This window comes from Salvelinus alpinus, chromosome 11, assembly GCF_045679555.1.
Source record: "Salvelinus alpinus chromosome 11, SLU_Salpinus.1, whole genome shotgun sequence".
NCBI classification, from domain to species: domain Eukaryota; kingdom Metazoa; phylum Chordata; class Actinopteri; order Salmoniformes; family Salmonidae; genus Salvelinus; species Salvelinus alpinus.
The window spans coordinates 39,537,900-39,564,004 of record NC_092096.1 but is presented as its reverse complement, the minus strand read 5'-3'; the positions used below and the strand labels follow the sequence as shown (position 1 = coordinate 39,564,004).

The 26,105-nt window shown below is 43.1% G+C and overlaps 1 protein-coding gene across 1 annotated transcript in view; it reads left to right on the top strand.

The window, feature by feature from the left end:
• The window catches only part of LOC139534124 (copine-8-like), a 124,730-nt gene that overhangs the window by 30,146 nt on the left and 68,479 nt on the right, over positions 1 to 26,105 (top strand). The window contains exons 2-6 of the mRNA XM_071332915.1: positions 3,787 to 3,827; positions 9,958 to 10,004; positions 10,552 to 10,655; positions 16,582 to 16,621; positions 22,454 to 22,530. Of these exons, the coding sequence (XP_071189016.1) occupies positions 3,787 to 3,827; positions 9,958 to 10,004; positions 10,552 to 10,655; positions 16,582 to 16,621; positions 22,454 to 22,530 (309 nt within the window). The remainder of the gene's footprint in view (positions 1 to 3,786; positions 3,828 to 9,957; positions 10,005 to 10,551; positions 10,656 to 16,581; positions 16,622 to 22,453; positions 22,531 to 26,105) is intronic.

The following is a 26,105-nucleotide window of genomic DNA, read 5'->3' as shown; positions in this document are numbered from 1 at the left end:
CCTCCTGGGGAGAGGAGATGAGGTGACAGAGACACAAATGAACTTCTTTGATCAGACCTGGAGTCAGTTCTCAGCAGTTTTTGGGCAGAGCCAGGGCCAGTTTCCGGAGGCTAGGCTGGATGCTGGGGAGCATCTCTGTCAGCTGCTTGGTCTCTGCGTGGCCAGTGATGGGTGAAGGTGTTGGCTGCCAGGGAGACCTTCACTTGGGGGTTGTTGAAGAGGATCACTGTCCCCTGGTTTGTGAATATTATAAATGAGGACACAGTATTTTTAAAATGAGGATACAAAGATGGCATACTTTTTATGATCATGTCACAAATATTAGTATCCACACAAAACTGGTCAAAACCATGTTGAGGCAATTGTGCCATAGCAGATTTGGGTCAGTTATCACTTGTTGCTAGGTCAGAGTTAGGTCAGATTTGGGAGCCATTTGTTTAGAGTTAAGATTGGTGGAGGCTGGAGCCCACAGTTGTTTGGTTAGTTGAGCTGGTCTACACAGGAAGGCCATATAAGAAAATATTTGCTTGACAATCACCGGCTGACAAAATGTAATGACCGATACTGCCCTAATGCACACACACACACACACACACACACACACACACACACACACACACACACACACACACACACACACACACACACACACACACACACACACACACACACACACACACAGGGGGAATCCAGGGGCCCATTACACACACAGCAAGGACCAAAGGGCCAATTTCAGTGATGTAACCAGCCATCAGTCTGGCTAAAATATTTATCTCCTGCTATGATGAAGGAAGCCTGGTTTAAAATGCCGTCGACCATGCAGACTAGAGGTTGACCGATTAATCGGAATGGCCGATTTTAATTAGGGCCGATTTCAAGTTTTCATAACAATCAGATTTTTTTTACACCTTTTTTTACACCTAGGAACGGTGGGTTAACTGCCTCGTTCAGGGGCAGAACGACAGATTTTTACCTTGTCAGCTCGGGGGATTCAATCTTGCAACCTTACAGTTAACAAGTCCAATGCTCTAACCACCTGATTACATTGCACTCCACGAGGAGCCTGCCTGTTACGCGAATGCAGTAAGCCAAGGTAAGTTGCTAGCTAGCATTAAACTTATCTTATAAAAAACAATCAATAATAATCACTAGTTAACTACACATGGTTGATGATATTACTAGTTTATCTAGCGTGTCCTGCGTTGCATATAATCGATGCGGTGCGTATCGTTGCTCCAATGTGTACCTAACCATAAACATCAATGCCTTTCTTAAAATCAATACACAGAAGTATATATTTTTAAACCTGCATATTTAGCTAAAAGAAATCCAGGTTAGCAGGCAATATTAACTAGGTGAAATTGTGTCACTTCTCTTGCGTTCATTGCACACAGTCAGTGTATATGCAACAGTTTGGGCCGCTTAATTTGCCAGAATTTTACGTAATTATGACATAACATTGAAGGTTGTGCAATGTAACAGGAATATTTAGACTTATGGATGCCACCCGTTAGATAAAATACGTAACGGTTCCGTATTTCACTGAAAGAATAAACATAGTTTCCGGATTCGACCATATTAATGAGCTAAGGCTCGTATTTCTGTGTGTTATTATGTTATAATTAAGTCTATGATTTGATAGAGCAGTCTGACTGAGCGATAGTAGGCACCAGCAGGCTCGTAAGCATTCATTCAAACAGCACTTTCGTGCGTTTTGCCAGCAGCTCTGCTGTTTATGACTTCAACTCCTGAGATTAGGCTGGTGTAACCGATGTGAAATGGCTAGCTAGTTAGCGGGGTGCGCGCTAATAGAATTTCAACGTCACTCGCTCTGAGACTTGGAGTGGTTGTTCCCCTTGCTCTGCAAGGGCCGCGGCTTTTGTGGAGCGATGGGTAACACTGCTTCGAGGGTGGCTGTTGTCGTTGTGTTCCTGGTTTGAGCCCAGGTAGGAGCGAGGAGAGGGACGGAAGCTATACTGTTACACTGGCAATACTAAAGTGCCTATAAGAACATCCAATAGTCAAAGGTTAATGAAATACAAATGGTATAGAGAGAAATAGTCCTATAATTCCTATAATTACCTGGGAATATTGAAGACTCATGTTAAAAGGAACCACCAGGTTTCATATGTTCTCATGTTCTGAGCAAGGAACTTAAACGTTAGCTTTCTTACATGGCACATATTGCACTTTTACTTTCTTCTCCAACACTTTGTTTTTGCATTATTTAAACCAAATTGAACATGTTTCATTATTTATTTGAGGCTAAATTGATTTTATTGATGTATTATATTAAGTTAAAATAAGTGTTCATTCAGTATTGTTGTAATTGTCATTAAAAATCGTCCGATTAATCGGTATCGGCTTTTTTGGTCCTCCAATAATCGGTATCGGTATCGGCGTTGAAAAATCATAATCGGTCGACCTCTAATGCAGACCATACTATAGCCTCTGCAGCTTTTAGACATTTACACACACAGGAATGCATCCACACATACACTCACTGACAAAGTGAGTGAGTCAGTGAGCAACATGGGTAACAGGAAACAGGAAGGCATGGACACAGACAGATCAGTGTTCCCTCCTGTCCTACAGCAGGCCAAAGCCTCTGCTGATCCCTGGGCTTTAACGGGATAAAGTGGAACATGTCAGAATTTCCTGACATTTCATCACCTTTTATACAGCTCAGTAAGTGTCAGGGATAGTTCAATGGGACATGAACCAGCAGGTCAGGAGGAGAGAAGGGTATGTTATCTCTCCCTGCAGAACCATTAATGTTTCCAAGCCATGGCAGAGAAGTCACTTACTGTATCTCATCTCTCGTTCCCTCACTCCGTCCATCCCCCCCATTCCTTCATCCAGTCCTGATCTTATAGGATGAATGGATGTGTGTCGGAATCACTCCAGCAAATTCACTGAAGAACAGCTCAATTATATTAGAGGTAACTGTATTACCCAAATCCCCTGCTTTTAAATGAGTCAATCTTCCCAGCCCTATTTGGTGAATATTCTCCATCCCCCAGAGTGAAGTAGAAATGCTTTATGACTGGTGTAAGATCTGTCTCTGGTTGTGGAGTTAGCATTTCAAGGTGGGTGGGGGTTCAGGTTATTTTGTTTGTAAACGAGTCATTGATTCCAGTGGGGTTTGAAGGTGTTCATGGGTAGGGGCTTAGGGGTAGTTTGTCCGTTTAATGTAAATTAATAGTTTAATTGACTGATTCTCTAGGGGTTGGGACTAGGGGGTTGAAAGGCGGCCCCATCCCAAGGGAGGTGCACAGGATGTGTTCTTGATCACTGATGATGCCGTCACTATAAACCCCCTCGTGAGCATCATGATATAGAAGGTGTTACTGATCATAACGGATGGGGCTTTTTAGCAGCACTGTCAATGTGCATTTCATGGCCGCCTCTCTCCCTTACCTTAATCTTTTTCTGTCTGGTAATTAGCCTGAGAAGGCGAGACCCGTTCCGCTCTGTAACGGCTGCTACAGCAATCCCTCGTTTACAGGCCTCATCTGTTAGCCAATCAGAGCATGACGCTCATGTCTCTCTTCCCAAATGGCACCCTATTGAAAAGTAGGGTAATATTAAGGGAATAGGTTGCCATTTGAGACGCAATCCTGTCTGTCACGCTTGTATCCTGTATCTATCCCCAACGGTGTTCGCTGCCTTAACTAACGAGAGCCTTAATGAGCCAATCAGCGTCTCGTTGTGTTTAACGAAGCAACATGGTGTCAGTTTTACTTATTCACACCTCGCTCCCTCCTGTTTGTTTTCTCTTCACAGAAATCTGCTGGACATGGATACCTTCTCCAAATCAGACCCAAGTAAGATCACTATGGTTTTCTGTTTATTTGTTTGTTCCACAATGACACTGTAATATCTGTTCCATAACAATGTTTCTGTATAAATGGTAAGTGTGTGAGTGTGCCTGGGGGCATCCTGAAGCTCCGGCTCTCCTGATGAGCCAAAATATCTCCAACAAGCATTCTATCCTGTTCAGCAGGATTGGGGTCAATTTCAATTCCAGTAAATTCAGAAAGTTTACCAAATTCCAATAATTCAAATTCTTCCTCCTTGAAAAGCTATGAAGAGAATTGGAATTTCAGTGTACTTCCTGAATCGACTAGAATTGAAACGGAATTGACCCCAACCCTGCTGTTCAATCATTTAACCCCTCTTTATGCCCTAATCCAAGACCTAACCTGTCTTAACCCATCCTCACACTCCCTATTTAACCTCCTCTTTCTGTCTGGGCCCATTTTCCCAAAAGCATTGTAAGAACCTTCGTATTAGCATTGGTAGCCCATTACACTCGTACCCATATACGGGTTGAAAATGGCAGATTTGGGCCTCTAAATTGGAACGATGTGGCTGTACAGTAAAATGAACAAGCTTTCAAATGATGCCCCCTGACCCAGATTGTGATTTAAAATGGGCAGTTTTTGGATTGTGTAATTTTTATTTAATTAACTAGGCAAGACAGTTAAGAACAAATTCTTATTTACAATGACGGCCTACCCCGGCCAACGCTGGGCCAAATTGTGCGCTGCCCTATGGGACTCCCAATCACAGCCGGATATGATGCAGCCTGGATTTGAACCAGGGACTGCAGTGATGCCTCTTGCAGTGAGATGCAGTGCCTTAGACCGCTGCGCCACTCGGGAGCAACAACAACAGTAATTGTGTGATGGCGGGGATGCAGGGTTGTGTTCTAAAGAAAGAACTACAAGTGTAAAAGAAAAACGTATAGTTGAAGAATCTTCTTTGAGTCATAAAGGTGCATTGAAATGACTTAGGATCTTTGGAGAGGTGTGTGGCCGCTTGGAAACACCAATTAGTCGCTCTCACTCAAACCTTTGTCATTGCTTTATCTTATGTTGCACCTACCCCACATTTTTCAGGAATATTCTTATAATCTGACTGAATGTATCCAGAGTATTTTCAGATTTCGTTATCAACAAATGTGGCGAAATGTACAACAAAAAAATTCACATAAAACGTACAGTGTAATATTTGTGTAATATCAGTCTTGTGTCAGGTGAACTGTTGGGTTCTCAACTTTGGTCTAATCATTTTCCCGTAATCTCCAAACTGTTCCCTTTCAATTACTACCGTGCTTATGTATATGCTTTTCATATTTCTTCGTTAAGAATCTTTAAGAAACGTAGCCCGATCCATTTAGGCCAATTGCCACTCAAAATCTCAAAGCTGTTTCCCAAAACTTAAAAAATGCTTGTTATTTACTGACTGCTTCAGACCACCAGCTAAGTGAGCCGTTGGATGCTTTTTTGTCCTTCTGCGTCACTTTATACACAGAAGATCTCCGCTAAACATAGATAAGCATCTTGATTCTGTCCCTCTTTCGACCGCTGATACAAAGTTGCCAATGTCTTTCCAATTGTTACACAAGCTAAGGATAAAAATGTGCTTCAAATTAAGAATGTTGGTGACTGCATTAAACAATTAATACAGTAGGCCTATAGGCTACAAACAGGCCTACATACACTGAGTGCACAAAACATTAAGAACACTTTCCTAAGATTGAGTTGCACCCCTTTTGCCCTCAACATAGCCTCAATTTGTTGGAGCATGGACTCTACAATGTGTCGAAAGCGTTCCACAGAAATGCTGGCCCATGTTGACTCCAATGCTTCCCACAGTTGTGTCAAGTTGGTTGAATGTCCTTTGGGTGGTGGACCATTCTTGATACACATGGGAAACTGTTGAGTGTGAAAAAAATCAAGTAGCATTGAACTTCTTGACACACTCAAACCGGTCCGCCTGCCACCTACTACCATACCCCATTCAAAAGGCACTTAAATATTTTGTCTTGCCCGTTCACCCTCTGAATGGCACACATACACAATGCGTGTCTCAATTGTTTCAATGCTTAAAAATCCTTCTTTAACCTGCCTCATCTCCTTGAGCTACACTGATTTGAAGTGGATTTTACAAGTGACATCAATAAGGGACATTAGCTTTCACCCGGATTCACCTGGTCAGTCTGTCATGGAAAGAGCGTTTCCAATGTTTTTTACACTAAGTGTATTTCAATCATATTGAAATCAATTTCATGTTCAATCAATTGAGTTATATTTTGCTAATTGTACAGCTATAGTGTCTGTAATTATTGCCTCATTATATTTCATGATGTGCAACAATGTGCGCATTATAAGCCGTGTCCATATTTGCAGCCGTAGGTGATAATATCTCTCTTGGAACTGATACGTCGTCAGTATTATGAAATAATTCTAATGTTAAGCTAAAATTTGAATGGGGAAAGCTGACCCAAGAGCAACGCTGCCTTTCTTTTCGAACCCTATCACTGTCGACACATGCCCAGAGGGGTTGGTTTAAATGCGGAAGACACATTTCAGTTGAATGCGTTCAGTTGTACAACTGACTAGGCATCTCCCTTTCCCTTTCCGACGACGCACTTCGTGAATCGGAGCCAATGCCTTTTCAATGTTAGTCATCCGTCGCCGGATGAATGACGTTGGCAACGGATGAGTCTCTCACAAAAACACACGCAAACAATCTGCCTTGTGATGGATACAACTCGTATACATTAGTATGCCATACAACATGGATTACGCACAAAGGTGTGAGTCACTCCCTACTTTGACATGTTTAATTTATTTGTACAGTAAATGTGTGAAGAGGACCAGAGAGCCAAATTCCTACTCTGAATATATAGAACCATTCAGTAGGCGTGACCTGTTGTGCTTTGTTTTCCCTTCTGTTTAATTGAGAAGGTCAGCATACAGACAATAGTGTTTCTGTTCTTGATACCTTCATCGTCAATGAGCCAGGAACAATTTTGCATTAGTTTAACTTTGAAATATCTCAACTCCTTCACCAGCATACCTAGGCCCTTCCTTCCACCCCTCCAGCCTTAGCTTCTCCTTTATTTGCGTTTGAGTTCATTTATTATTCTTTTTTACAGGGACAGTGCACATTAATCAATCAGTAAAAGTGCCGGTTATAGCCAGTCGGCTCGTTTTCAACCGTAGTCCCTGGGCAGGTTATTAAAAACAATTACAATACAGACAAACAATGAGCAGTGAGCACATGCAGAGCAACATAGGACAAGCAACACGTAGCATGCAGACAGAGAAACATACTGTCGAACAAGCAACACGGAGCACGCAGACAGAGCAATAGTACAAAATACATAAAAGCAGCAGTTTTGACTAAAGGTCAACCCAGTGTTTTCTTAATGGTTTTCTGGAGGGTCACGTGAAACACGTGCACATTTAATAAGGCTTTGGGGAAACCATGCTTCTTAAATGTTATTCATATCAGTGTGACGTTATGGATGTCAAATCAAATGTGATTGGTTGAATACAACAGGTGTAGACTTTGCAGTGAAATGCTTACTTACGAGCTGTTCCCAACAATAGAGTTAAAAAGTAAGGAAAATATTTGCTAAATACTGTAAAAAAGGAAATGGTAACACAATAGTAACAATCACAAGGAGTACCAGTACCAAGTCAATGTGCACGGGTAAGAGGTTGTTAAGGTAATACAGTATGTACATGTAGGTAGGGGTAAAATCAGGATATATAATAAACAGAGTAGCAGCTGTGTGTGTGTGTGTGTGTGTGTGTGTGTGTGTGTGTGTGTGTGTGTGTGTGTGTGTGTGTGTGTGTGTGTGTGTGTGTGTGTGTGTGTGTGTGTGTGTGTGTGTGTGTGTGTGTGTGTGTGTGTGTGTGTGTGTGTGTTGGAGTGTCCGTGTAGTATGTGTGTGTTGGATTGTCAGTGTAGTATCTGTGAGTGTGTGGGGAGAGTCAAGTGAGTGTGCATAGAGCCAGTGCAAGAGAGTTGGTGCCAAATGTTGTATGTATGTGTCAGTGGGGGCTGCTGAGGGGAGGAGTAATGGCAGTAGTGGAGTCAATGGAATGGTATCGAAGACGTAGTTTCCATGTTGATACCACTCCATTGACTCCATTCCAGCCAATATTATGAGCCGTCCTCCCCTCAGCAGCCTCCTCTACTGTATGTGTGTGTGTGTGTGTGTGTGTGTGTGTGTGTGTGTGTGTGTGTGTGTGTGTGTGTGTTGGAGTGTCCGTGTAGTATGTGTGTGTTGGATTGTCAGTGTAGTATCTGTGAGTGTGTGGGGAGAGTCAAGTGAGTGTGCATAGAGCCAGTGCAAGAGAGTTGGTGCCAAATGTTGTATGTATGTGTCAGTGGGGGCTGCTGAGGGGAGGAGTAATGGCAGTAGTGGAGTCAATGGAATGGTATCGAAGACGTAGTTTCCATGTTGATACCACTCCATTGACTCCATTCCAGCCAATATTATGAGCCGTCCTCCCCTCAGCAGCCTCCTCTACTGTATGTATGTATGTATGTATGTATGTATACATCAGTACGTATGTATGTGTTATTATGTTATCATTTACTGATGAATCACTCTGGGCTGTGTATTAATCAGTAATGTGTGTGTTGTTGTGGCACTTTTGCCTTCTTTCTATATTTACATTTTTACATTTACATTTAAATGTAAAATATCTATTATAAAATATATAAATATCTAAATGTAAAATATATATATTTACATTTAAATGTAAAATTTCTATATCTCTCCATCTTTCTCTATCTTTCTCTCTCGCTCTCTTTCTCTCTTGCTCTCTTTCTCTCTTGCTCTCTTGCTCTCGTTCTCTCTTGCTCTCTTCTCTTTCTCTCTCTCTGGTTAGAACGCATCACATATGCTCTTCATCTTTCTGTTTTTCTTTTCTTCCAGGCCTTTTGTCCGCTTGTCTCCTTTTTCTGCCTGTCTTGACATTCTTGATCTCAATATTCAGCATCTCGAAATTCTGTCTCTGAGTCTCGCCCCCTCTATTCTCCCCTCCTCCACAACTCCAGCCCAAAATAGAAACAGGGCGTCGTCCTTCTTCTCACGCCTCGTTAGTCAATCAAAGTGACTCCACTCATATGTCACGGGTCATATTCTCAAGGCAGATTTATTCATATTCATATATGGGATCTGTGGCGAAGATTAGGGAGAAGGAGGCTTTGTGACTAATAATGATAGGCTTATGATGATGAGCCAGGTCCAGAGCCATATACAATCATGTATGGAGGCACTTGTGCTGAGTGGCCATCTTAATCATGCTGAGTGCTGCTGCTCAAGTCTCCCAGCATTAAGCTGCTTCAGTGGGCAGCGAGAGGGGCCAGGCAACGCCAGGGGACAGGGGAGGGATAGGGGGGCAGAAGGACAACTTTGGCCTTTTCTTCCCAGGTCTCAGGTGAGACTTAGGGATCATATCTATCTTTGGGCATGCCTTTGAAAAGGAAGGGAGAAGGAGAGAAAGAGAAATCCAGAGATAGTGGGAGTGAGGTAGAGAGAGAGGGGAGAGCGAGAGACGGGGAGAGAGTGAGTGTGAGAGAGATGTCAGTGATGGCGGGACAAAGGTTGCTCTTATGTTTGCTACATTCCTCTCTTCCCTTTGTAACAAGCATATGAACAGAGGATAACTGGCTTCAGCTCTCCTCGGGGCTGCCGAGTAAGTGATTAAATAATGTAGGTGTGTGTGTGTGTGTGTGTGTGTGTGTGTGTGTGTGTGCGCAAGCACCACTACCTTAACAGGAGTTTATTATGTTGTGCATTCTCGAAGCCCTACTGAAAAAGTGCACCATGAATGAGCTCAGTTTTTTTCGCACTAGAGCATTATGGTGGTGTTGTTAAAATCAAATCAAATCAAATCAAATTTTATTAGTCACATACACATGGTTAGCAGATGTTAATGCGAGTGTAGCGAAATGCTTGTGCTTCTAGTTCCGACAATGCAGTAATAACCAACAAGTAATCTAACCTAACAATGTGTTAACAACTCTCTAAAATATTCCTCCTATAATGTTTGTAACTCTGTAATGCATTTTCCTCACACTCAAAAGGTCATGCAGGGTCCCCTGTTTAACCTTGTTCTTCTGTGTTTCTCCCTCTTCATCTAGTATGCGTTCTGTACACACAAGGCATTGGCAATAAGGAGTGGAGAGAGGTAAGTCCCCTTCAGTTAGCCTACACAGTACACCAGATACTGAATTGAAAAGGTCTGATATTCAACATGATCTTTGGCACTCAAACCTCAATATTTATACAAGTAAATTATGAAATGAATCCTCAACCCCTCTGCATATTTTCCCCTATGATTAATAATTACTGAAATATCGGACCCACATAACCCCTATAGATAGCTGTGTAGGTATTACTCTGTCTGTGTCCCAAATGGCACCCCATTTCCTACATATGGGCCCTGGTCAAAAGTATTGCACTATATAGGAAACAGTGTGTCATTTGGGAGGCAGCCTCTGACATCGGTAATGTCACTCTCAAGTAATGAATTCTCAATATTTAATTTATTCATTTGAAATTGAGTTGCACCATGATATTTTTGGAGCGGTCAATTCGTTTCTCTCTCTCTCCGTTAGAAATTGTATGTCACGAATGTAGTCTGTCAAATACCCACATTCAACCGGAGGAAATATCTTGCATGCCTTTGACCCTCAACTTTTTCATCCTCTCTCTCTCTCTCTCCCTCTCTAAAGTTTGGAAGGACAGAGGTGATTGAAAACACACTCAACCCAGAGTTTGTTCGTAAATTCATCTTGGATTATTTCTTTGAGGAACGACAGAATCTGAGATTTGACCTGTAAGTAAACATTTGTATGTGCCCCTTTCTTTTTCACTACCTTTGTGTAGTTACGTGTGTGTATAGTGTATAAAGGAGTGTATCTACAGTGTGCATTGTCAGTACGGATTGGTGTCCCTGCCTAGTGTCCTGTCAAAGTGTGTGTGTGTGTGTGTGTGTGTGTGTGTGTGTGTGTGTGTGTGTGTGTGTGTGTGTGTGTGTGTGTGTGTGTGTGTGTGTGTGTGTGTGTGTGTGTGTGTGTGTGTGTGTGTGTGTGTGTGTGTGTGTGTGTGTGTGTGTGTGTGTGTGTGTGTGTGTGTGTGTAAATCGGTGTCCCTCCTCGTCATCCTGTCAGAGTAGGTATTTAAATTTCTCTCTGACATGCGAGGGGTCAGGAGGTCGCATGGGCACTCTCTCACCGATACGAGAGAGAAAATTAAGTGCTGTGTGTGTGTCAGCGCCCATTGTCAGGACAACTGTAAGACGAACTAGGGCCTGTGAATTAATACAGTAAAAGACACATTCCTTTACTGAGAGAGACACAGCTAACTAACAAACAACTAACTGAATACACACAACTAATTGAATGATACACAAATCTCTATTTATACCAATAGCATTATTTACTCCATGTGAAATGACCTGACTGGGACCGTAATAAACGATATATACAAAAGTATGTGGACACCGCTTCACATTAGTGGATTCTGTTATTTCAGTCACACCCGTTGCTGACAGGTGTATAAAATCAAGCACACAGCCATGCAATCTCCATAGACAAACATTGGCAATAGAATGGCCTTACTGAAGAGCTCAGTGACTTTCAACGTTGCACCATCATAGCATGTCACCTTTCCAACGAGTCAGTTTGTCAAATTTCTACCCTGCTAGAGCTGCCCCGATCAGCTGTAAGTGCTGTTATTGTGAAGTGTAAATGTCTAGGTGCAACAATGGCTCAGCCGTGAAGTGGTAGGCCACATAAGCTCACAGAACGTGACCGCTGAGTGCTTAAGCGCGTAGTGTGTAAAAAATCGCCTGTCCTCGGTTGCAACACTCAGCACAAGTGTTTGTCGGGAGCTTCATGAAATGGGTTTCCATGGGGTGGGTGAACATCAGGCCATACTACATCCTCCACTGATAGCTGTGCTCTGTTCAGATAGCTCACTCTCTTTTTACCTGCTTTTTCTCTCCGTTCTTCTCCTCCCTCCTCTCGCTCCCTCTGTTTCCTGTTTCCTCTCCCTCTCTCTTTCTCCCCCCACTGATCACTCTCTTCCTTCCTCTCTTTCCCCCCCTGTCTCCTGCTTTCTCCTTCCTTGTAGTTCTTTCTGGTTTGTGGTCAGAGTAGACATGTAATAATATTCTGTCATTCGTGTTATGGCTCGGTTGGTGTCTTGACTGTGTGGAAGCCTGTGTTTAAAGGTTAGTTAGGGCAGCTTTTCCCTCTTGTTTATCCTGGTCTGAAATATAATTTCCCCAGGCAAGCGAGTGGAACTCTAGTCGAATGGGTTTCTGAGAGAGGTGGACAAGAGAGTGATGGAGCGCTGCTAGGCTGTGGGGGGTGAACATCAGGCCATACTACATCCTCCACTGATGGCTGTGCTCTGCTCAGATAGCTCACTCTCTTTTTACCTGCTTTTTCTCTCCGTTCTTCTCCTCCCTCCTCTCGCTCCCTCTGTTTCCTGTTTCCTCTCCCTCTCTCTTTCTCCCCCCACTGATCACTCTCTTCCTTCCTCTCTTTCCCCCCCTGTCTCCTGCTTTCTCCTTCCTTGTAGTTCTTTCTGGTTTGTGGTCAGAGTAGACATGTAATAATATTCTGTCATTCGTGTTATGGCTCGGTTGGTGTCTTGACTGTGTGGAAGCCTGTGTTTAAAGGTTAGTTAGGGCAGCTTTTCCCTCTTGTTTATCCTGGTCTGAAATATAATTTCCCCAGGCAAGCGAGTGGAACTCTAGTCGAATGGGTTTCTGAGAGAGGTGGACAAGAGAGTGATGGAGCGCTGCTAGGCTGTGTTAATGTCAGAGCTGAGGCTTAACACGCACAGACAAACACACACACACACCACAAGCATGTGCACGCGTACAAGCTGCTGATGCTCACCTTTTAGAACATCTACATTTATACAAAATTTAAAAAAGTATAATAAATCAATTGAACATACAGCATCACAATAAATCCATTGTTTTAGGAAGGTCCGTCTAAAGAAACATGATGATATGAAGAAAATGTATTTCAGAAGAACAGAATATGATTTGACCTACTGTATGTTATCTGGCTATGCGGCATGCTGTGGGCTTGTTCATTTAGCAGGCAGGATATGCTTAAGTCCTGTACCATTATTTTATATTACATGATTTTATAGTAAAAATAGTTATAGTAAAAAGTGGGCTTATGAAGTGGCTATGTTGAGCGTAAAAGTGATGATTTGAAGCAGGTCCTATACGCTAGACTTAGTTATTTGGCAACCATAGAATGCATTAGAAATTAAACAATATATGGGCTGAATGATGCGACTATAGGCTATTGATGATTTGAGAGGGAGAGGAGATGGAAACGCATGGTGGTGAGATTTTCTGTAGCTAAAGGTAATGCCTATTAATTATAAAAATTGCCCTATATTACTAGGCCATTAAAAATTGTAGGGTAACTGAATTTGTTTAGTTGAGGCTAGAACAATTATGTACCAAAGATGTCTTAAATCAGTATTTTTTAAATATTTTTTTAATGTTTGTAATATGCAGTAGGCTATGTATTGTATAACGGCATCATTATCTTAATTCAGGGTTTTTTTCAGGCTTGGACTCATACAGTATAGGCCTATGCAGATGCATAAGCTCTAATATACATATGGTTGTTTTGAATTAATCATCACCTTAGAAAACACTGTCCATTTTGTTGTGTTAGGCTTTGAAACAGCATCCACAACGATCATGTTTTTCACTCAGTTTGAACCTGTTGTTGCGTTTCTTCAAATTGATCAATCACAGTGAGGTGAGTTTTAAAAGCACGATACTGTTTTGATGAGAAGTGTTTGATGTGATTTTCAATCCCATTTGCATTGATGTCAGAGTGGTTAGAGGGACAATAGAGTCCTGAGTACCCGGCCATTAGCGACCTGATGATCATTATAGAGTTGCGTACTACTAACACCGGTGTGGCGGTAATATGGTCACCGCAACAGCTCTACGCACACAAGTACGCATACTGTACATCATGGACAGACCTATACACAAATATGTGCACGCACACACGTGGTAGTGTGTATTTGTGTGTGTTAGGTGTCGTGGGGCATTTGTTTTGGCGGCTGAATAAATACAAAACGCATGCCTTTGTGCTGTGTGTCTCAGGAAATTCTTTTTTCATGGATGTAAGTGATCTGTTTCAATGGAATAGAACATTAGAGCTGCTGTGCCTCCAGTGCTTTGTGAGTTACATAACAAACATCCCAGAGCTCATTCTGACAATACACTCAGAATGACAAACACACCATCCCATCTCAATGACAGTGGCAGTATGCCACATAATCTGTCCTGCTTGCTAGACGGGGAGAGTGTGTGTGCGTGTGTGTGTCCGTGCATGTCCATGTGCGACTTGTGTGTGTTAGGGGAGGCTGGCACAGGACTAGAGCCCAGAGACCCACGAGTACCACACAGAGAGAAATATTCCATCTCATCTCCCATCAACAGAATCAGAGCCTACTAGTTGTTTGATGTGTGTAATTGAGTAATGCCATCCTGTTGAGACAACATTGACAGAGATGATAGTAGATGAAAACACTGGCCTGATTGAATAGACAATTTCCCCTCAGGCACACATAATGTTTTCTGTCAACAGAGTTATGTCTATTTCTGGCCTATGCGATAGTGGGGAGGTGATGTTCCAATATGTGATGTAAATGGATTCTATGTTCTATGGCTGATGTTGTATAGCAGTGTTGCTCATCCTTTTTGTTAAAGCTCCAGTTGGGGATTTGGAAAGCTATTCAATGGTCAATGTTTCAATAGTCTCAGCTGTATACAAGTGACGGGACCATTTTGTTGTTCTTATCTAAATGACTAACAAAATCAATGGGGGCTCCATGCCATGACTTTTTTGGAATTTTTGATTCTTCCTGAGTCTATTTTTATTTTGGTGATTGTTAGTTCTCAAAGGCTCCATTTTCTTTTCTACATAATTTCTATGTGGTTTTAGTTGTTTAAGTGTACACAGATTTTTTTTTTACCATCCCCCAAATTATTTTCAAATAAATACAATCACATTTAGATTTTTCTGGTGGGGTGGCGGCCACGATTTAGCATATAGAGGAAACACTGCCGACTGTAACTTTAACCAGGGCCTGACAAGCAGTGGTCCTTTCTCCTTAGTTTGGTAGTTTGTTTCGATTAAATGTAATGGTTCTCACTGTCAGAAAAACCACAGGGGCTACAGTAGTGGGTCTTTGTACCACTGCTTTTCTTACAGCTACGTGAGGCTCAGTCTCCATAAAATTGCTTTCAAAAAGTACCTAAAAAAATAGACGTCTATTTTTAGTAGTTGTGTAAAATCACCTGGACTGTGAAATTACTTTGAATTGGTTCCTGAATCTGCAGCTGATTGCAGCCCTGTTGGACAAGAACCCCCCTTTCCGAACTGGCTCACACAGACACCCGCATTGGTACAAGGATACAAACACAAGCGCACAAACACTTAAAACTTCTTATGGATCCCTTCGCGCGCCAATCCCGTTAGCGGGATCGATTTGACAACACCCAGTGAAATTGCCAAATTCAAAAACAGAAATACTCATAATAAGAATTCATAAAGCATACAAGTGTTATACATCGGTTTAAAGATGAACTTCTTGTTAATCCAGCCGCAGTGTCAGATTTCAAAAAGGCTTTACTGCGAAAGCAGACCATGCGATTATCTGAGGACAGCTCCCAGCATACCAACACATGAAAATCAGATTTCAACCAGGCAGGTGCTACACAAAAGTCAGAAATAACAATATAATTCATGCCTTACCTTTAGAAGATCTTCTTCTGTTGGCACTCCAAAATGTCCCATAAACATCACAAATGGTAATTGTGTTCGATAAATAGCTTTTTTATATCCCCAAAATGTCAATTTATTTGGCGCGTTTGATTCAGAAAAACACCGGTTCCAACTCGTCCAACATGCCTACAAAGTATCTAATAAGTTACCTGTAAACTTTGGCCAAACATTTCAAACAACTTTCCTAATCCAACTTTAGGTATTTTAAAACGTAAATAATCGATCAAATTTAAGACGGAATATACTGCGTTCAATAGCGGATAAAATGAAAGTGGAGCGAGTTCCAGGTCGCTCGCACCAAACCAAAAAGTACACTTGGCTTGACACTCAGAAAGGAAAGGGCTACTTCTTCATCTCTCAAAGGAAAAACATCAACCAATTTCTAAAGACTGTTGACATCTAGTGGAAGCCATAGGAACTGCAAGTATAAAAAGGGATTGCCATAGAAAACTAATGGAAAACAGATTGAGCTCCAAAAAAAAAAAATCCTGGATGGATTGTGCTCGGGGTTTCACCTGCCAAATCAGTTCTGTTATACTCACAGACATTATTCAAACAGTTTTCGAAACTTCAGAATGTTTTCTATCCACATATACTAATAATATGCATATCCTAGCTTCTGGGCCTGAGTAGCAAGCAGTTGACTTTGGGCACACTTTTCATCCGGACGTGAAAATACTGCCCCCTAGCCCAAAGAGGTTTTAAACACCCAGGGAGTCCTCCACTTTGACATTTCAGGATACTAAAATGATTGAAAAGCACAAGAAGACTTAATGATACTCTGCGTGACATCATTGCTTTATACATTTACTGAGCGGTCTAACTGAGTGTCCCCTTCTGTAAATCACCTGCTGCTTCCAGCTGTACTGCTGTCATCTCCATGCCCCTCTAACAGTGTGTTTCTCTTCTCTTCTCCAGGTATGATGTCGACTCAAAGAGCGCCAACCTGTCAAAACATGTAAGTCTCTCTTTCCGTGTGTGTGTGTGCGCGTGACTGCATGTGCGCTTTGGGGGTACATCCTATTGTCATTAGCACCCCCTTACTACAGTAGTTAATCTCTGTTCTGTAATGACTGGGTTAGTATTTCATAGTGGGGTTACCTTCCCTGGGTAGCCAGTGTGTTTTAGCATAACAGTGCACTCATGCACTCGCTCTCGCCCGCTCTCAATTCCATGTGATGCGCTGTGTGTTCTCTACCCTCCCTGTCCCTCGCCTGTCTATTGTCATCACTGTGAATAAAAACACACAGATAACAATCATTTCATGTAACAATGCCATCAGTATGTCTTTGTTGACACACAATAAACCCTGATTCTCTTTAAAATTATATTATTGTATTTACATTTAGATAGACAGACACAAACAGACACAGGCAGGCAGGCAGGCACACACACACACATTCCAATGGGATCTATTTTGATCTTATCTGTTCTTATAAAATCTAGAATAAGAGATGCATATTACCCACTGCAGTCTTACCACAAGGACCCCATCTGTGCCTGTCACACACTCTGGGAATTGCTCATTCATGTGGTCCCTTTCTCTCTTCTGCGCACCACTCTATTCCACAAATGTATCTCTGTCTGCTAGCTCCCCCCAAGGAGTTTGAGATCGGTACTTTCGCCTTGGACACCTGTTCAGTGACTGAATTAAAATAAGTTGAATGGAAATAGTCCTAGAGCAAGGGCCGCATGTGTGCAGGATTTCGTACCAGCCCAACTCTAACACACCTGACGCTCCCCATCCAACCCGATAGAGCTAGAGAGGATCTGCAGAGAATGGGAGAAACTTCCCAAAAACAGGTGTGCCAAGCTTGTAGCGTCATACACAAGAAGACTCGAGGCTGTAATCGCTGCCAATGGTGCTTCAACAAGTATTGGGTAAAGGGTCTGTTTACTTATGTAAATGTGATATTTGCTGTTTACTTCTTGTGGCTGCAGGGGTAGTATTGAGTAGCTTGGATAAAAGGTGCACAGAGGTGCCCAGAGTAAACGGCCTGCTACTCAGCCATAAAAGCTAGAATATGCATATAATTAGTGATTTGGATATAAAACACTATGAAGTTTCTAAAACTGTTTGAATGATGTCTGTGAGTATAACAGAACTCATATGGCAGGCAAAAACCTGAGAAAAAATCCAACCAGGAAGTGGGAAATCTGAGGTTTGTAGTTTTTCAACTCATTGCCTATAGAATACAGTGTCTATGGGGTCATATTGCACTCCCTAAGGCTTCCACTAGATGTCAACAGTCTTTAGAACCTTGTTTAATGCTTCTACTGTGAAGTGGGGGCGAATGAGAGGGGAATGAGTCAGAGGTCTGCCAGAGAGCCACGAGCTCAGTCTCGCGCGTTCACGTGAGAGCGAGCTCTGTTCCATTGCAATTCTACAGACAAAGGAATTCTCCGGTTGGAACATTATTGAAGATTTATGTTAAAAACATCCTGAAGATTGATTCTATACTTCGTTTGACATGTTTCTACGGACTGTAATATAACTTTTTGGACTTTTCGTCCATACTTTCCGCTGGACTCTCACGCGCGTCGTGAGTTTGGATTGTGTACTGAACGCGCGAAAAACAAGGAGGAATTTGGACATAAATGATGGACATTATCGAACAAAACAAACATTTATTATTTAACTGGGATTCCTGGGAGTGCATTCTGATGAAGATCATCAAAGGTAAGTGAATATTTATAATGCTATTTCTTACTTCTGTTGACTCCAACATGGCGGATATCTGTTTGGCTTGATTTGTCGTCTGAGCGCCGTACTCAGATTATTGCATGGTTTACTTTTTAAGTTTTTAAGTTTAATTTTTTTTTAAATCTGACACAGCGGTTGCATTAAGGAGAAGTGGATCTAAAATTCCATGCATAACAGTTGTATCTTTTAGCAATGTTTATTATGAGTATTTGTGTAAATTGATGTGGCTCTCTGCAAAATCACCGGATGTTTTGGAACTACTGAACGTAACGCGCCAATGTAAACTGAGATGTTTTGATATAAATATGAACTTTATCGAACAAAGCATACATGTATTGTGTAACATGAAGTCCTATGAGTGTCATCTGATGAAGATCATCAAAGGTTAGTGATTAATTTTATTTCTGCTTTTTGTGACTCCTCTCTTTGGCTTGAAAAATGGCAGTGTTTTTCTGTGATTTGGCTCTGACCTAACATAATCGTTTGGTTTGCTTTCGCTGTAAAGCCTTTTTGAAATCGGACACTGTGGTGGGATTAACAAGAAGTGTATCTTTAAAATGGTGTGAAATACTTGTATGTTTGAGGAATTTTAATTATGGGATTTCTGCTGTTTTGAATTTGGCGCCCTGCAGTTTCACTGGCTGTTGACGAGGTGGGACGCTACCGTCCCACATACCCTAGTGAGGTTAAACTAAAGTGAAAAAAACAATAACGAGGCTACATACAGGGGGTACTGGTACCCGAGTAAATGTGTGGGGGTACAGGTTAGTTGTAAAGTGAATATGCATAGATAATAAACAGTGAGTAGCAGCAGAGTTTAAAAAAGGGGGTGGTCAATGCAAATTGTCTGGGTAGCCATTTTATTAACTGTTCATGGTTTCTGGCTTGGGGGTAGAAGCTGTTAAGGAGCCTTTTGGACGTAGACTTGGCGTTCCAGCCACCCTTATGACTAGGGTGGCTGGAGCCTTTGACAATTTTTAGGGCCTTCCTCTTACACCGCCTGGTATTGAGGTCCTGGATGGCAGGAAGCTTGGCCCCAGTGATGTGTTGGGATGTAGGCACTACCCTCTGTAGCGTCTTGCGATTGGATGCCGAGCAGTTGCCATACCAGGCGGTGATGCAACCAGTCCGTATTCTCTCAAAGGTGCAGCTAAATAACTTTTTGAGGATCTGAGGACCCATGCCAAATCTTTTCAGTCTCCTGAGGGGGAATAGGCGTTGCGTGCCCTCTACAGGACTGTCTTGGTGTGTTTGGACCGTGATAGTTTGTTGGTGATGTGGACACCAAGGAACTTGAAGTTCTCGACTTGTTCCATTACAGCCCTGTCGATGTGAACGCACAAGCCTAAGATCACCGTGTGGAATGCCAAGCGTCAGCTGGGGTGGTGAAACACGCTTCCCCATCTGTCAGTCCGATGGACAAAGCTGATTTTGGCGGATGTCAAGAGAATGCTACCTGCCCCAATACATAGTGCCAACTGTAACGTTTGGTGGAGGAGAAATTGTGGTCTGGGGCTGTTTTCATGGTTCGGGCTAGGCCCCTTAGTTCCAGTGAAGGGAAATCTTAACACTACAACATACAATTAGATTCTGTGCTTCCAACTTTGTGGCAACAGTTTGGAGAAGGCCCTTTCCTGTTTCATGGGGTGAATTGGAACGCCGACTGCGAGCCTTGCCTAATCGCCCAACACCATTGCCCGACCTCACTAATGCTCTTGTGGCTGAATGGGAGCAAGTCCCCGCAGCACTGTTCCAACTTCTAGTGGAAAGCCTTCCCAGAAGAAAGAAGGTGGTTTTAACAGCAAAGGGGTGGCCAACTCCATACTAATGCCCATGATTTTGGAAAGGAGGTGTTCGACGAGCAGGTGTCCACATACTTTTTGTCATGTAGTGTACTTTTGTATATATATTGTAGATATATTAATAATTAGATATACAGGCTAGGAAGTTGGCAAAGTTAGCATTATATAATCTCCAATAACACATTAAAAGGCACTTATTTAAACTCAGGGACGCACAACAAAAGGACACATGGAAATGGGAACAAACTGCATTTATAGCTGAGGAAAGGAGAGAAATGGTGATTGTTAGAGTGAGTTCAGGTGTGGTGAGTTGGCAGTAGAGGGGGCATGTCCAGAGGTTAATTAGAGCGTATTTTTGGAATGACCCTTCAGGACACCATCCATACCAATCAGGATTTGTGATGTTGCCTTTCTAAACCACCTCATATTGCTAAATATGGTTTCAAGTGACATTGATTACATTGGACTCACTGGACTGAAACCATTATCCTTCATTATCCTGGCATTATCTTACCTAATGATCATAAGCTCAGCCTGCTATTAGCAAAATGCTCATGTTCCTCTTATCGCTAGGATTGACTAGATTCATATAGCATTTCTATCCCTGTCCTATCTTATCTTAGTCACATTTCAGACTTTGCTCTCTTGTGTTTGCTTTGGCAATTTGAAAAAACCGGTCTGCCCACATTGCAGGGAAATGTTCTGTTTAGACTTTGTTTGGCAAACAACCGCTTAAGGATGAAGGTCATTAGAGAAACACAAACAATGAAAACATGAGAACGAGTTATTACATGTTTGACCTTAAGGGATACCTTTTCTGTTATTTGGACAGCCTTCACATGTTGGCTTGTCACATGGCATGTGTCATGCATAGCTTTATTTACCATTACCTGACTAATGTGGCTGATAATCTGTTGGGTAAGGTTTTAGACTAGTATTCTAACAATGTGCACAGAGTGAGCAGTGTGTAAAAGTTTCCATGGTGAAAGGATAAAAGGGGGAGTGGTCACTGATGTGGGCCAATCACCTTTGCCATCAATAGTATGCAGTCATGGAAAATAACTGCCGTTTTTCCACAAAGATTTGGTGGATGACGTGCACAATTCAATGTGGGGCGTACAAGAGATGCTCTTCTACCTGTTGGTGTTGGTACAATAGTAACGCAATAATAAAGCCCATATCCCCTGGTCCACTGCCTGTCGTGTTGTGTAAAACACGTTGCATTAACGTTGCAGTTACATTTTTTATCCTTAATAAAAGGTACTCAACCAGGGACGCTAGCACACACATACTGTGCACACACACACACACACTCTTAGTCACAAGGCTTTTTTCACTGGTCCTCCATTCTGGAACTGTCTCTCCCAATTTCACAGACGTTCACGCTGGATACATTCTCTATCCCTATCCCTCTCTCTCTCCTTCCCTCCGCCCCCAATCTCTCTCGCTCTTGCTCTCACTCTGTCTCTCTCCTTTTCTCCCTTCCTCGACCAGGCATATAAACAGGGGGTGAAATCAATAATCTCAGGCTGGGAATGACACACTTGGCAGTTTTAGAGGCTGCTTAGCCAGCCCTGGCCAGCCCTCTGGGGAATTCCACTGGAGATAAACCTTTACTGTGTTAACATGTGAGAGGCAGGCAGGCAGGCAGGCAAGCAAGCAAGCAAGCAGGCAAGTAAGCAGAGCAGGTGTGGTAGTGGAGCTGGGTGGAAATCAGACCTGGGTTCGAATACTATTTGAAGTCTTTTCAAATACTTTATCTAGGCTTGGTTGAGTTTTCTTGGCGCAATGGAATCAAAACAATAGTCCTAAAACTGATAAACTGACCATTTGGTAACCCTGGCAGGCCTGAGCAAATACTTAAAGTATTTCAAATAGTATTTGAACCCAGGTCTGACTGCTGGAGCATGCTGGAAATAACTGGGCTATAAAGCCTATAGGGATTATACAGCACACACTGTTTATAGTAGACATTGTGGTCAGAGAAGACCACAGCGAGATTCCATTATGAAGTGTTGGTGTTTTTCCAGACACTGGCTAACAGAATCACAAGGGTTCTCCTTCCCCCATCCCCCAACATGTGATTCATTGTATTAATGTCAATGTCATGTTTCATAAAGAGTATTCTATGCGCAGTATGGGATGGGAGTCCGCTGTGTGTGGTTTGTGTGGATGTGTGCACCCATGCATGCGTGTGTGTGTGTCTCCTATATCTTCCACTTCACCAGATTGTGCCCAAATATATATATATATATATATATAACTCGTATCTCTGTTTCTGTAGGACTTCCTTGGCCAGGCGTTCTGTACGTTGGGAGAGGTGGTGGGATCGCTGGGCAGCCGTATGGAGAAACCTATGGTGTGAGTACCTCTGTTCCTCCATTTTTTTTAACCAATTACCTCTAACCTCTGACCCCTATTATATGGTTTCACTCTAACCTCAAAACTCCATGCTATACAACATCATTACACTCACATCTCAAACCCATAGACAGTATGGTCCTTTGTAGCTCAGTTGGTAGAGCATGTCACCAGGATAGTGGGTTTAATTCCCGGGACCACCCGTATGTTAAATGTATACATGCATGACTGTAAGTCGCTTTGGATTAAAAAAAGTCTGCTAAATGGCATAATTGGCAACAAAATCTAAAATATTCTATAAAGATTCGATATGCAGGCTAAACCTGACCCAGTTCTAATGGCATTCACTCAGATCAAATCAAATTGTATTTGTCACATGCGCCTAATACAACAGGTGTAGACCTTACAGTGAAATGCTTACTTACAAGCCCTTAACCAACAATGCAGTTTTAAGAAAATACCGCCCCCCCCCCGCCAAAAAAGAAAGAGATAAGAATAACAAATAATTAAAGAGCAGCAGTAAATAACAATAGCGGGGCTATATACAGGGGGTACCGGTACAGAGTCAATGTGCGGGGGCACCGGTGTCGAGGTAATATGTACATGTAGGTAGAGCTATTAAAGTGACTATTTACATTTTTTTCATTTTAGTCATTTAGCAGACGCTCTTATCCAGAGCGACTTACAGTAGAGTGCATACATTTTATTACATTTTTACATACTGAGACAAGGATATCCCTACCGGCCAAACCCTCCCTAACCCGGACGACGCTATGCCAATTGTGCGTCGCCCCACGGATCTCCCGGTTGCGGCCGGCTGCGACAGAGCCTGGGCCCGAAACCAGCCCAGCCTGGGCGCGAACCCAGAGACTCTGGTGGCGCAGCTAGCACTGCGATGCAGTGCCCTAGACCACTGCGCCACCCGGGAGACCTATGTATAGATAATAACAGAGAGTAGCAGCAGTGTAGAAGAGGGTGGTTGGGGGGCAATGCAAATAGTCTGGGTAGTCATTTGATTCGATGTTCAGGTGTCTTATGGCTTGGGGGTAGAAGCTGTTTAGAAGCCTCTTGGACCTAAACTTGGCGCTCCGCTACCGCATGCCGTGCGTTAGCACAGAGAACAGTCTATGACTAGGGTGGCTGGAGTCTTCCTCTGACACTACTTGGTATAGAGGTCCTGGATGGCAGGAAGCTTGGCCCCAGTGATGTACTGGGCCGTACGCATTACCCTCTGTAGTGCCTTGCGGTCGGAGGCCGAGCAGTTGCCATACCAGGCAGTGATGCAACCCGTCAGGATGCTCTCGATGGTGCAGCTGTAAAACCCTTTGAGGATCTGAGGACCCATGCCAAATCTTTTCAGTCTCCGTAGGGGAACAGGTTTAGTCGTGCCCTCTTCACAACTGTCTTGGTGTGCTTGGACCATGTTCATTTGTTGGTGATGTGGACACCAAGGAACTTGCAGCTGTCAACCTGCTCTACTACAGCCCCGTAGATGAGAATGGGGGCGTGCTCGGTCCTCCTTTTCATGTAGTCCACAATCATCTCCTTTGTCTTGATCGCATTGCGGGAGAGGTTGTTGTCCTTGCACCACACGGTCAGGTCTCTGACCTCCTCCCTATATGCTGTTTCATCGTTGTCGGTGATCAGGCCTACCACTATTGGGTCATCAGCAAACTTAATGATGGTGTTGGAGTCGTGCCTGGCCGTGCAGTCATGAGTGAACAGGGAGTACAGGAGGAGACTGAGCATGCACCCCTGAGGGGCCCCAGTGTCGAGGATCAGCGTGGCGGATGTGTTGTTACCTACCCTTACCACCTGGGGGCAACCCGTCAGGAAGTCTAGGATCCAGTTGCAGAGGGAGGTGTTTAGTCCCAGGGTCCTTAGCTTAGTAATGAGCTTTGAGGGCACTGTGGTGTTGAATGGTGAGCTGTAGTCAATGAATAACATTCTCACATAGGTGTTCCTTTTGTCCAGGTGTGAAAGGGAAGTGTGGAGTGCAATAGAGATTGCATCAACTGTGGCTCTGTTGGTGTGGTATGCAAATTGGAGTGGGTCTAGGGTTTCTGGGATAATGGTGTTGATGTGAGCCATGACCAGCCTTTCAAAGCATTTCATGACTACAGACGTGAGTGCTACGGGTCAGTAGTAATTTAGGCAAGTTACCTTAGTGTTCTTGGGCATAGGGGCTATGGTGGTCTGCTTGAAACATGTTGGTATTACAGACTCCGACAGGGAGAGGTTGAAAATGTCCATGAAGAAACTTGCCAGTTGGTCGGCGCATGCTCGGAGTACACGTCCTGGTATTCCGTCTGGCCCTGTGGCCTTGTGAATGTTGACCTGTTTAAAGCTCTTACTCAAAGGTCTTACTCACATCGGCTGCGGAGAGCGTGATCACACAGTCGTATGGAACAGTTGACGCTTTCATGCATGTTTCAGTGTTACTTGCCTCGAAGCGAGCGTAGAAGTTATTTAGCTCGTCTGGTAGGCTCGTGTCACTGGGCAGCTCTCGGCTGTGCTTCCCTTTTGTAGTCTGTAATCGTTTGCAACCCCCGCCACATCCGACGAGCGTCAGAGCCGGTGTAGTACGTTTCGATCTTAGTCGCGTATTGACACTTTACCTGTTTGATGGTTCATCGGAGGGCATAGCGGGATTTCATATAAGCTTTCGGGTTAGAGTCCCACTCCTTGAAAGCGGCAGCTCTACCCTTTAGCTCAGTGCGGAAGTTGCCTGTAATCCATGGCTTCTGGTTGCGTTATGTACTTACAGTCACTGTGGGGACGATGTAATCAATGCACTTATTGATGAAGTCGGTGACTGATGTGTTGTACTCCTCAAAGCCATCGGAAGAATCCCGGAACATATTCCAGTCTGTGCTAGCAAAACAGTCCTGTAGTTTAGCATCTGCTTCATCTGAACACTTTTTTATAGACTGAGTCACTGGTGCTTCCTGCTTTAATGTTTGCTTGTTAGCAGGAATCAGGAGGATAGAATTATGGTCAGATTTCCCAAATGGAGGACGTGGGAGAGCTTTGTACGTGTCTCTGTGTGTGGAGTAAAGGTGGTCTAGAGTTTCTTTCTCTCTGGTTGCACATTTAACATGCTGATAGAAATGAGGTAAAACTGATTTAAGTTTCCCTGCATTAAAGTACCCAGCCACTAGGAGCGCCACCTGGATGAGCGTTTTCCTGTTTGCTTATGGCGGTATACAGCTCATTGAGTGCGGTTTTAGTGTCAGCATCGGTCTGTGGTGGTATGTAGACAGCTACGAAAAATACAGATAAACTCTCTAGGTAGATAGTGTGGTCTACAGCTTATCATGAGATACTCTACCTCAGGTGAGCAAAACCTCGAGACTTCCTTAGATAACGTGCACCAGCTGTTGTTTACAAATATGCATAGGCCCACGCCCCGTGTCTTACCAGAGGCTGCTGGTCTATCCTGCCGATAGAGTGTATAACCTGCCAGCTGTATGTTCTTAATGTCGTTGTTCAGCCACGACTCGTGAAACATAAGATATTACAGTTTTTAATGTCCCGTTGGTAGGATAAACATGCTTTCAGTTCGTCCCATTTAT